At 32.5% G+C, this 13,382-nt stretch overlaps 1 protein-coding gene across 1 annotated transcript; it reads right to left on the bottom strand.

Moving 5' to 3' along the window:
* Positions 1-5,974: 5,974 nt before the first annotated feature.
* LOC132747669 (uncharacterized) lies at positions 5,975-12,039 on the bottom strand. The gene is made up of 6 exons (XM_060737113.1): positions 12,013-12,039; positions 8,898-9,992; positions 8,171-8,363; positions 7,711-7,858; positions 7,278-7,442; positions 5,975-6,659 (listed from the first exon to the last, which is right to left on the bottom strand). Exons 1-6 carry the CDS (start codon positions 12,037-12,039, stop codon positions 6,422-6,424), a joined length of 1,866 nt encoding a protein of 621 aa, XP_060593096.1. The 3' UTR covers positions 5,975-6,421.
* Between the last annotated feature and the right edge of the window lie 1,343 nt (positions 12,040-13,382).

The following is a 13,382-nucleotide window of genomic DNA, read 5'->3' as shown; positions in this document are numbered from 1 at the left end:
CTTGATTTTATATCACTTCTCCTGTTTTACGATTGCACGGTTCATATTACGGAAGATAATAAAATATATGATGTTAAAATATCTTAAGTAGCGTGTGTGGGTTGAGAAGATTGTTTGTTATCAAACCGATAATATGTTAAAGTTATAATGAATAGAAACGTACATAGAAAACTTTGGTTTCTATTGCAACAAATAGTTTGTAAAATATTACAAATTGTCATTGAACGCCGCCTTACCTTGTTGATATTTTTTTGAATATTTTAACACAAAAACAAGATCCAGTGATAACGAAAAAAGACCAGAAAATATTTTAATGAAACTTGAAATATGCATTGATGGCAGTCTGACGATAATGCACATCTTTTTCTTCCTATGTTAAAAATTGCTTAAAATATGGAAAATAAATAAATTTTGTGATACTTCAAAAGGTACTAGAAATATGTACTTGAAATACTGATACATGGCAGTATGGAGATTATACACATCATTTTAATCTTGACTAGACTATAGGTAGTATATTGAGAGCTAGCGTCGGCGACCTTGTTCAAGTTACTTCGCATTTATTTTCACTATAATTTTTTTTTTTAATGTATTTTTTTCGAACTACATAATCTTCCGATCATCGACCACATCGTATGTGACAAGACTCAAGCCCAAAAATTAACTAATACCCCCCCCCCTCCCACACACACACACCCCATTGAACTGAGATTTTTCATGAAAAGAAATATTTTGTTTCGTTTTTTTTCAAATACAATTTAACTTCTTTAATTCTCAATGTATATACTTCAACCTTCGTATATATGTTTCTTATTATCACTCTTATCATATTTGAGAAAATTCAATACTCTAGCTTTACTGTTTCTAGAATTATGTCACCTGGGAACATAGCTTTTTGTGTCGCCTTGAAAATGCGACTTATAGTGGTTCCTTTTTTTTCTAGAAATTATTACTTTTTACTTAAACTTCTTCCTTTCTTATAGGATTTACTTCAAATTCCCACATCATAACAATATGACAAGGTTTATAAATCTAGCGTCCATATTTCAAGAATTATCTCCTCTTTAAACTTGCTTTTCCTTATTCATTCTTTAACTTTCATAGTTCTTCATGGATTTACTTGAAATTTAAAATAAACATGATCAACACCTACAGCATATGTGAAAAGATTTATAAGACTAGCGCCTGTGTTACAATGATTATCTTCATTTATTTGTTGTAACATTAAATGGTATCTTCTTTAAACTTAAAAGTAGTATTTTGACTTCCATACAAAATACTTAATCACTATAACTGTCCTAATTGCTAAAATGCACATAAGCGAGAGATGATTCGGGTAACTAGCCAGTGAGTAACTTGGTTCGAATTTATAAAAGAAATAAACATGAATGCTTTTCTTAGGCATTATGGGCCTTTAAAGAACAGACAGCACATGTAGCAAAATACATTTAACATGATATACACCTGCCATTTTATAAATCTATGGCAAGTTAAAAGCTGCAATATTCAATAAATTAAATTTTTCCTCTACATATTCTTCTTATAGTGTATGACTCTAACTTTATATTATATACCATAATATTTATTCAATCCTGCTGAATATTTTATCATCATAAAAAATATGTGTGTGTGTGTGATAATTTTCTATATAAATGTTCTATATTTGAAAATAAATATTGTATAATTGACTCCAGACTTGGTATAAATGCTTGTTTTATTAACTTAAAGTGCAGTGCATAAGATTTGTTACCCTGCACATCTTTATTTTTGAGTTACTGCCCTTTGTTAATTTTCATACTTTAATTTTGTTCGGGCCATTTCTCGTAAACTATAAAAGCTTTGGACTTGAAACTTCATAGGATGATAGAACTCATTAAGAAAACGTGCAGTTCACAAGAACCGGTACTCTGAACTTCTTATTTTTAGAGTTATTGCCCTTTGTAAATTTTCATACTTTATTTTTGTCCGGGCAATTTCTCATAAACTACAAAAAGCTTTTGACTTGAAACTTCATAGGATGATAGATCTCATTGAGATAAAGTGCAGTGCACAAGAACGGTACTCTATTCTGCATTATTTTAGAGTTATTGCCCTTTGTTAATCATAATACTTTATTTTTGTTTGGGCCAATTTTCCCACACTTAAAAAGCTTTTTGACTTGAAACTTCAGAGGATAATTTATCTCATTGAGAAGAAGTGCAGTGCACAAGATCTTGTACTCTGCACTTCTTAATTATTGAGTGAGTTATTGCCCTTTGTTAATATTCTTATAACTAAATAGACTTGTCCAGAGCATAACTTGGTCACTTTAAGTTTGATTGACTCCAAATTTGGTATGTAAGCTTTCATTGACCTGAAGTGCAGTGCTTAAGAATCCATCACAGAGTCCTTCATTTAATCTGTTATTTTAAAACTTTTCCATGGTATTTTTATTTATGATAATGTAACATTGTTACTAGTGTTAGGTATCGGACTAAAAATTCAATATCGATAATCGGACCACCAAAATCGATTGGCGGCCGATAGTATAATCGAGTTTCATATTTTTTATGGCCCTTTTTTTAAGGTACCAATCCTTGTATGTTTTTTTATACAGTAATGACTACATTTTGAGAATAAATTAACTTTTGTCTCTAAGATTAAAGTAAGATTTACTCTTTGAATTCAAAACAAACAACACAAATACCTAATACAACTTTGTGACAGGCAATTTTTGTATAATACAACTTAATGGCAGTCAATATTAGAACTAGTCAACACGTCAACATATTGTAGATAACTTATTTAACTATAGTAGATATGTAAGTTTATATACACACTTTAATTTTCTAAAGTAGTATTAACAATATAGTATAGGCAATTCAGCGGTGGTAGAACATTAAAATAATCGATTTTTAAAAAGGACTATCGTTTGTCGCCGATTTTGGAGTAGTCCGATTTTTTTATCGATTTTCAGAGACAATCGGGACAACACTAATTGTTACAATCAGTTCAAATGCTACTAAATTCAAGGTACATGTACATTTTAAGAGCGGTGTTTATAAATAACCTATATTTTAAAAGAAAATTCCTAAATGACAGCTATATTGTTCACAAGGCGACACATCCGACTCGCGGAGTTCTAGTTTTACTTTCTAAACATTTTTTATTAAATCATGAAAATTAGCATGACTGTGGAGGCGTGCTGCTTTCAAAATTTAAAATTAAAAATTGTGAATGTACTATTTAAGTACATATACTGTCAATGGAAAATTACCTTTACGTTGTGATAACTAAGTCCTAGCTGGAAGATCAGCTTCGACTTTTTGCCGGTTAATTTTGTTTGTGTTTAGAAAGGCAGGACAAATTCTAACCCAAAGAGAGGGGCATATTTGAGGCACTTAACGATCTGATCCATCCCGCAGGTGGACATTTTACCAGGGACTTCAATATTAAATGAGGTAGTGGCTGCTGTTTTAAATGTATAGCGTTTACTAAATAAAATGGACTTCACTTGAAGCACAAATGCGTTTTTCGCGAATATACTTTTAGAATTACGATACGAATTTTTGATACAACTTATCATGTTCTGAATTTTGTGATTTAATATGCATGTTATAATAACTATTACAGTTTTATAGAAGATTTCAAGCGTCCATTTTTGTCATATTTTGAACTAAATTTATATCGTAAGAACCACTTATAATACTACTGTGAAAATTGACGCCATTAAATAAATCTAAAATGTGTCTTAAAGTTTGATGTGCTGTCCATTATCTTTATTGAAAGATTTAATATAAGGATGTTGGAATAATTGATAAAAGTAAGTGCATTCAATTTACATTATCTTGTTTTGAAATTTGTCTCAAGATTTTTAAAACAGGAAAATTATTATTATTTTTTCAATTGTTTACATGACTGGGCCTGTCTAAAAATAGCAACCCTGTACTCGTGTAAAAGATATACCTCATATTATTTTCTTTTGTTTAAACTGTCTGTCCTAAAAATAAAGACATGCAACAAAATAGATTATGTATGTTATACAATAGAATACAGAATAAAAACCCGTGTCGTTAGTATTTACGCATTACATAATTTTCTACCTTGGAGACGAGGTCAGTTGATTTTTATTCTAAAAATATTTGTTATAGTTGTTTTTTTTTTTGTTGTTGTTGTTTTTATTATTTTGTTTTTTGTTAGAATAATAAAGCATTTCATATTAATAATACTGTTATTAGTTTGATGAATACATAAATTGAACAGTACCTTTCCTTTTTTACCATTTATATTAATTTCGTAATACTCATTTTTGATGTTATTATAACACGATTTTGTTTTAAATTTTAACGCCAGAGACATAACACTACCCCTATACATGTGGATTCTTTCTTTGTACAATTATTTTTTCGATAGTAGAGATTAATGAAAGTTAGGTAAAAACTAATTTCTTTGTATTAAACAAAACGTCATGTATTTTCTATTATCATGTTCGATTAATAAAAGTGAGAAACAAGTGCGCTAAACTAGCCTGACATCTGATCTTAATTGCAAATTTATCTTTGTCATCTAGTATACTCATTGTTTTAACGAAAGATACCAACCCCTGGAATTTGCCTTTAACGTGTAATAACGTCAAGTTTGTTATATAACCGTACAGTATATCATCCCCTCGATGCGTGTGCATCGTAAAGAAGGCACAGGGCATCGGCGGAAGATTTGGAGCTTGCCTTAAATTTTAACAAAGGACACGATGACGTGTTCAGCGCCTAGAGTTGTTTTTGAACGTATAAAATGAAGAATTAGCGACAATCGTAACCAGAAACAATTTATTTTTACACATTTATCAAAATTGCATTGAAACGTGATATACACGTCGCTTTTTCCATTTGTTCGAATAAGACGGCACAAAATCACCAACGGCAGAACGGCCGCCGACATAGGACAACCATATTCTTTCGAGTATATAAGAAGGAAAAACTTAGTTACACATCTTATCATTTGATAGTGATTAATACCTTAAATCAGCATGCTGGTGACTGATTTGTGCCATTTGTGTTTTCGGCTTCGACCCCGACAAGCAAAAAGCCAAGAATAAACAAGTTTAAATAGCGGGGATGCGGAGCGAGAACAAGCTAGTTAGCTAGGTCGCGGGGCGAAGTTTTTTTTCTTAAATCTCGCTCCGCGATTTCGCGGGGCGACGTTTTATTTATTAAATTTATGATATTTTGTTGAAACAATTGAAACTTCTCTTTAAAAAGTTTTTAAGATATTTCTAAGATATATAAACAGTTAAAATCATTACCAAAAAGTGGCCTAGCTGCCAAGCAGCTTTTTAGAAATGCTGTAAAGACAAATAAAACGCCTTTCAATGACATTTTTTCAATTATATTTTGCCATTATCAGATTTTTTTATTTTATGTTGTGAAGTTTGTGGCCTGGCGGCCTAAACGTATAAAGTAAAAATGTTTATAGACGGCAATAAATGTAGTTCTTAAGACTTCAAAAGATATATACCGGTAAACAAAAACAAATGTTTGTGAAGCCAGCGGCCTAGGGCGCAGCGGCATTAACATTTAATGTTGTTGAAATTTTCTTAAAACCATTTTAGCGGCTCTTTATGAACATCTGAAGATATATCTTTCAATTTAAGGCAGAACGCCTCCAGATTCATACTAATTTTCGTGCAAAGTTTGAAAATGTATTAAAAAGTAAAATATTGTGGAGTGAAGAAAGTAAATAATTTTTAAATTGCAAACGGCACTAACAGACCAAAAAATTACAGAAAAGAATATACATAATTTGCCCTAACTATGTGAGGAACGCAGTAGAAAGATAGTGAAGGATACTGCAAAAATGGTCATTAATGGCACCTAACATAACAGATTGTTTATGCACTTATATAAATCACAAGATATCTTAAGATATAATCACAATTCTAGGCGCATCTTAATTGTATATTCACTATTTTTACTGTGATCAAAAGCAATCTATATATATGAGCCGTGACATGACATTTCCAACATAGTGGTCAAATTTGACATTTTCACTTTTTCAAAGATTCTCAAAAAGCAATCTTTTCTGAATCATTTGAAACAAATTTTATTATTTTTGGACGATGAAAACTTGTTTTATAATACTTTTTTATCACACACCTGTTGTTGGTGACGGCGTTTAAGTTGACGTTAGTGACGACGTCGTTTAAAAGTACGACGTCGTTAAAAAGTACGTCAGTTTGACTAAACGGAAAATTATTTTGCTTAACATAATAATCCTGGAAAAATATTTTCAAATAAGACAATGCATGCAAAATTGATTATTCAAATAATTAACAACGTCGTTCCCATATGTGTTTAATTACACAGTCTTTTTTCCACTATACTATATTGTCAACTTTTAGATTTTCAGTACATAGATTAATTTTATTGTATTTCCAGCGGAAGAGTTACTCTTCTCTTGTAGGTAACGGGCACGTTTCATCTTGCGAAACTTGTCGCACGTATGGACGTACAGATCTGTATAAGTACATCTGTCTTTCAAATGAGAGACCGCCTGGCTGTAGTACAGGTGGCATTTGTTCTGCAGTGAACGTAGTGTCCGAATATCGTAAGAGTTTGAACGATCTTTCGTCACCATCGGGAGTTTTCCTCACAGTTACCTCGCCAGGTCTATTGTGCTCAATTCTGGAACCATGGATTGAAAATATATATTGAAATACTAATTTATACTTTCACAAAACACTTATGTAAAAATATATCTCATAAGAAAGTGGCTAGCCGTACGGACCCAAACTGCTAGCCAAAAGTTAAGCAGTCGCGCACGTCTAGCCTATACGCACTGAACTGCGCTGTATCATGAACAGAAATTTTCTATGTCCGCTAAAATTGATCAAGATAAAAATTTATTACAACTGTATTACGTCTATAGACATGATTTAATAATATTTCAGTTTATTTCCCCTGTACTTTCGCACGGACTTTATCAAAATCTGTGATTTTTAGAGAAAACTTCCGATCATCAAACGCCAAAAATAATATATTTACGTTAATTGTTAAAGTTTTCATGATACTCAAGGAAAGAAAGTTTGCATTTTTTTTAAATGCCGTACGGCTAGCCTCAACAGTGTGTATAGGCTAGTCGTACGTGACTAAGGTATGGCTAGAACTTTTGGCTAGCAATACGGCCCCGTGCGGCTAGCCACTGCCATTTCATAAAGATAATTTCATAATGCAACGTAAATTTATTCGTAAAGAATGATAAAAGAAAAAATCTGTATAAAAAGTATATATTAACATTGACACCTGAAATGTTGATATGATGAAATTCCCGGTAGGGCTTTGTAGTACTGATTAAAGTATGTCTTCCAGTCAAACCATGTCCATTCTGGGTAGCTCACTGATTCGTTAACAGTTGAAGACTTGTTTACTTGATTTACAAGATCAAGCAAGGAATCAGCATCACATCGCCTACAAAGAGTAAACGTTCTCGAATTTAAAGCTAGTAAAGGATTAATACCGACGTAACTATACAAGGTGTCGCCCGAAATATATGGACAGTTCCATAAACAGTATGTAGCCATATATATAGAAAACCGTATATATGATGTATATAATAAACCCTGATGATAAAAAATATATTATGAAAAAGATATGGATATTTTTAACGTTATTTTAAACAATCATAGTAATGAATTCTATTGACCTTCTAATCAGCTATTAGAATTCGCAAACACACCTGTATAATCTCTTAAAATTTGCAAATCCAGCGTCTACAAGACATCTACTGTGACCAGGAATCTGCATGTGTAGGTCAATTCTCTTGTGCAGTCCTGTCATTACACGCCATGAAAGATAGGCTAACACATATCTGTTTTTGTTTTGTCCTATAAAAGAAATGATTTACGGACATAATGTGTAAATTTTGGCAATAATTTTAATTAATTTATTCATTTATTTTATGAACTTTACTGGTTTCATTTATTCATTCATTCATTCATTCACATTTTATTTATACATTTACATAGGGACTCGGAACAGAGTCGGCGCGATCGTAAACCAACAAAACAAAAAAGAATCAATTCATAAATTGCAATTAAAACATATTTTCTATTTATCAATTAGCTTATTTAGTTGTCTCGATTATTTATTACAATAAAGAGTTCCTTTTAGAAAAAGGTTGAAAAAATAGCAAATACCAGCGCAGTTATCAGCATGTAATGAACAATAATCTTCCTGTTTACCAACGCGTTGGAAAGCATGGTGCATCATACTAATTACAGCATTTGGACCGTGTGACAGCTTTCCGTCTACGCCAATGCACTGGCTCTCATCAAAAAGATAGATTAATTGGCGTGGATCTCCATCGGTGCGGAAGCCAAATACTTGTACCTAAACAAATATTCATCTTCTAACTTTTAATTTTTTTTCTTACAAAGTTCTCAAATGAATTATGTATGTATAAAACAAGCATGTTAATTTCTTAAAACATACCGGGTATTTTTCCCGGTCATTAAAAAAACCCATTATGCGTGTTTAGTTTTGATGAATAAATCTAAAATACTGGCACAAAATTTAAAATAACTTCATTATGGTATAAATTGCACATGAGTGCATTTTTTAGAATGTGTAGAACGTTTATTTTAATGAAGTCTTTGGACGAGAATCTACTTCCGTTACTTATTTTTATAAAGTGTTTTTTTTTCAGTTGCCGTATGATAATGTTATTCAAATGTTTGGTAATTTCTCATTGGCCAGCCGGTGTCCGTAGATTTATTCATGCGTGTTTGAAATTCAACCATAAATTACTGAAAAAGGCGCGTTGAAAATTGGTAGATAATTGATTAGTTATAGTCTGCATTCTAAATAACGCATTGTAAATACAAAATGAGATGGGAAACAAAGAAATGGTAGATAAATTGTAACCTTTTTCAGTGTCAAGAAGTAAAGAGGTCCCATCTGACGAGCATGATGCGGAAGCGTGACGTTCTGGGCGAAATCAAATGTATAGTGCATTGTACTAGGTATATTGCCGAGCAACGCGGCTGTCTCTAAGGCTGTCTTACTTTGACGAATCAATGTCAGATAAAGATTTCTTTCTTCTTGTGCTAGCTGAATATGTGTTTGCATAGATGACGTCGCGGCCATCTTCTCAGATTCTGTCACAGCATCGACAATCTTCTTGCGATATTGTTCACATTTTGAACAAACATCGTGACGTGGGGAAGCAATTACAATATGCGGCACACAAGCTTTCCATATCTGACAAAATGTTGTTCTTTTTACACATTTTCCATTCTCAGATCGTAAACTCTCAACATAAATAGAATGAATGGCTTTCTTTGTCAATGATGAATGTAGATAGATGGGTGGGAGATCACCACGCCCTCTCGGAGCAGCTGGCTGTGGTAAGCCATTCTCGTCAGCATACGACCGTAAAAATGTCACTATTTTCATAACATCGTCAAAATGGAGAGCATGAATAGGCTTTCGTCCAGTATTGCCATGTTTACGTGGAGATACGCCATGACCATGTACGTGTTCGCATAAAGCTCTCAGAGAAAAGTCTGTAATGTCATATAATATCATGAAAGCCTGACGGCATATTTTCTTTCCTTCAAAACAATACAAGTAAGTGGGGCGCTTTCTCGAGCCTCTCCTGGTGTCAGCGTCTGATATTTTTACTGTGTTTAAAATAGTCATAATTAATTGTTCTTTTTCTTCCTTTAACATATCTCTAATAGATAAGATATGGTCATTAATATCTGAAGAACTAAATTTTTCTATGCATTTATTTTCGCAGTTACAATGTTTAAAAAGAACACAACTATCCCACTCAATAAATGGATTTTCATTTTCCTTATCGTTAGAACATTGGTCAAGGTATTGTGCGACCAGAATTTCATTTCCTATCGATGTGTCGCCGTCTTCGGACTCTGTTATACAAATATCATGGTCAGGTAATGGTGTCTCATTTGTATTTGATAAACCAAAATGATCATTGAACAAATTGTTGATCTCCTAAAACGAAAATAAAATAAAGAAAACCGTAAAATAATAATTCTAATTATTAAGTTGTACTTTTGATTTAAGACTATTACGGCCAAAATGGAATTTAGGCGTTCACGTTACTCTACTGTGAGTGATACAAGGGGGACAATCCGTCTAGCTTATGTTTTATCTATCGGCTGCATTTTTATAGACATTGATTCTACCTAGCCGTGTTTACACTTGTTTATCCACTGAGTTAAACTTCTTATAAAGATTTTATTTTTAATGTAACTTTTATTAAACTGTAGAACAATTATCATAATAAATTTACAATTTCAAATTGCTGTTTAAATCATCGTGTACAGTTTAAATCATCGTACACAGTGACAGGGGACTTTCAAGTTATACAGTACTTAGCGGCTCTTTGATTAAAAATATTAGACAATGCATCTTCATAGACATGCAGATATTTCATAATTGAAACATGTCATATGAACATCTTTATACTTTAGAAAAGAAAATCGGGGAAAAGGTAATTTAAATATTTTACAATGCCCATTTGTTGTTTTTATAAACACGTCTGCCCACAGGCAATCGGTGCGTGGCTAGGATAGTATACATGTACATGACCACGCCCACTTACGGTATTTTTTTATAAATATTTTTTTTTCTTATTAATAAAATATTTTTTTATTCAAAATGTTTTTAAAATATCTTATTTTCAATAAATCAACAAAGAAAATTTGTTTTTAAAAAAATTCATCCATATATACTATTAATATAGTAAAGGTAGAAAGGTTCGCCAGCGGACCTACCACCAGGCCTTATGTTACCTCCCAGATCTTTGTTAATTGTCAACCAATTTTCACCAAATAAAGTGCAATCTACGCGGAAATGATTTCTCTTTCGAAAAATGTACAATATTAGAACAGTTGGTGCGACAAAAGATGGAATTTTAAAGCAAAAATGCACTTTTTGTCTAGGTCGGCCATCGCTTGACCGAGCCGAAAGTAGACGATTTTGAACATAAATCGATCTTTTTCTTAATAACAAACTAATGTCAGTGCATGCAAACAGTTGAAATAGAAAAGGCAGCTATAATACTATCGCTTACCAGTCCAAAGTAAATCCAAAACGTCTGCAGGTACGCACTATCAGTAGTTATTTGCACTAACTTTTTAAATTTCCCGACATTGTACATGTATACAAATTCTGATCCGGATATTCAAGGTACGCATGCTCGGTTCCCGCTGGTACCCAGCTTCGCTCAATTTTTATTATGCGAAAAGCGGTACGCATCAGGTACATCCGGGTCAGCATTTGTATACATGTAATGTCAGGGAATTTAAAAAGTCAGTGCAAATAACTACCGAAAGTGCGTACCTACAGACGTTTTGGATTAACTTTGGACCGGTAAGCGATAGTATTATAGCTGCCCTTTCTGTTTCAACTGTTTGCATGCACTGACATTAGTTTGTTATTAAGAAAAAGATCGATTTATGTTCAAATCGTCTACTTTCGGCTCGGTCAAGCGATGGCCGACCTAGACAAAAAGTGCATTTTCACTTTAAAATTCCATCTTTTGTCGTACCAACTGTTCTAATATTGTACATTTTTCGAAAGAGAAATCATTTCTGCGTAGATTGCACTTTATTTGGTGAAAATTGGTTGACAATTAACAAAGATCTGGGAGGTAACATAAGGCCTGGTGGTAGGTCCGCTGGCGAACCTTTCTACCTTTACTATATTAATAGTATATATGGATGAATTTTTTTAAAAACAAATTTTCTTTGTTGGTTTATTGAAAATAAGATATTTTTAAAAACATTTTGAATAAAAAAATATTTTATTAATAAGAAAAAAAAATATTTATAAAAAAATAAGTGGGCGTGGTCATGTACATGTATACTATCCTAGCCACGCACCGATTGCCTGTGCGTCTGCCTACAGAACAGTACAGACCTCAAATCTGATTGTTACACATTTGCTTTAATTGGTTTCATTCTTGAACTTACTTGTAGTTTCTTGCAAAACAAAGAACAAATAATACCTGCAACTCTTCTCCGCCCTCTGCCATTATGTTTAATAATTATACGATTTAACGGACCCGCCCACTTCATACATTGTTTTTTGTTTACAACGCTCCATGGATACAACGGGTGCGCGCACTGTTAAAAACTGTACAGCGCTGATTGAAAACACGCGCGATATATAATTTAAAAAAAAACGTGGTAATTTTGGCGTCAACTTTGACGTCGTGTTTCTACGATTACGTCATTTGACCACTATGTTGGAAATGTCATGTCACGGCTCATATATATTTTAACCTATAATCGGTAATACTTAAAAGATATTTAGAGATCGTGAAAATAAGATTATCTTGTATAAACAGACTCAATAATACCATTGCTCTCGATAGATACCCCATTACCAAATGACAACAAACCTATCAGATAGAAATATGGTAGACAACTCAAAAATAAAAGTTAAATTAAACTTAAAGCGCCTGCTCCAAAGGTGAGCATGACTGCAAGGCAAATAAATTCAATGATATGGTAATAAAACAATTGAACGGAAAAACTTTATTAGGGAGTGATTGGAATTGCTGGGGTGGGGTATTATGGGAAAAGTTTTGCTATCTCTTCAATTCGGAGGTTATAATGTACCAACATAATTTATTTCATTATTAGCGCCCCATTAAAGCAAAAAGGTACCAAGTGACATTTTCATGTTTTCGAGAAAATCGCGTTTAAAGATTTGAAGTTCCATATCAAATCAGGTTTTAACAACATGGCAAAGAAACTTCACATATATTTAGATAATATTTGAATGTACATGCTCAAAAAGTTGGAAAGCTTATATATTACTAATTAGTGATAATTAATCAATTTAAGGAAATGGTTCCTTTTTGCACTAATAAATATTATGACCGACAAATGCAAGAAGGTACCATATGAACGCTTGGCCCCTTTTTGCATTGTATGATTTTTAACATTTGCTGTCGAATATATCAAAAAAGGTACCATATGGCAGTTGGCACCTTTTTGTCCCAACAATATTAACAAAAAGCATCATTTGGTTACAATTTTATTCTACAATCATACAAATAATAATATGAAATTCTTGTGTTTTCAGTAAATGTCTGATACAACTATCACACTGCATGTTTTGAAAGTCTTCCTCTGTGATCAATCTCAATGCCTATGTCAAAATCTCTTACATTGTTAGTCAAAATCAGAATCATTCTCATCCGATTCCATTGTGACATAATCCTTTTCTTTCCTTTATGTTGGTTAAGTGGCATTATAATTATGGAACTCTTTTTGGATAATTTTCTTTGCACACAAAGTAACCAAGTTATTTTTCTTTTGAATAGAAACTGGAGGTTTGGTATCATAACTTCATATATTGTTCACCATT

The sequence above is a fragment of the Ruditapes philippinarum genome, unplaced genomic scaffold (assembly GCF_026571515.1).
Source record: "Ruditapes philippinarum isolate M1 unplaced genomic scaffold, ASM2657151v2 ctg5462_1_1_1_1, whole genome shotgun sequence".
NCBI classification, from domain to species: Eukaryota; Metazoa; Mollusca; class Bivalvia; order Venerida; family Veneridae; genus Ruditapes; species Ruditapes philippinarum.
This window is presented reverse-complemented; position numbering and strand designations above follow the sequence as displayed.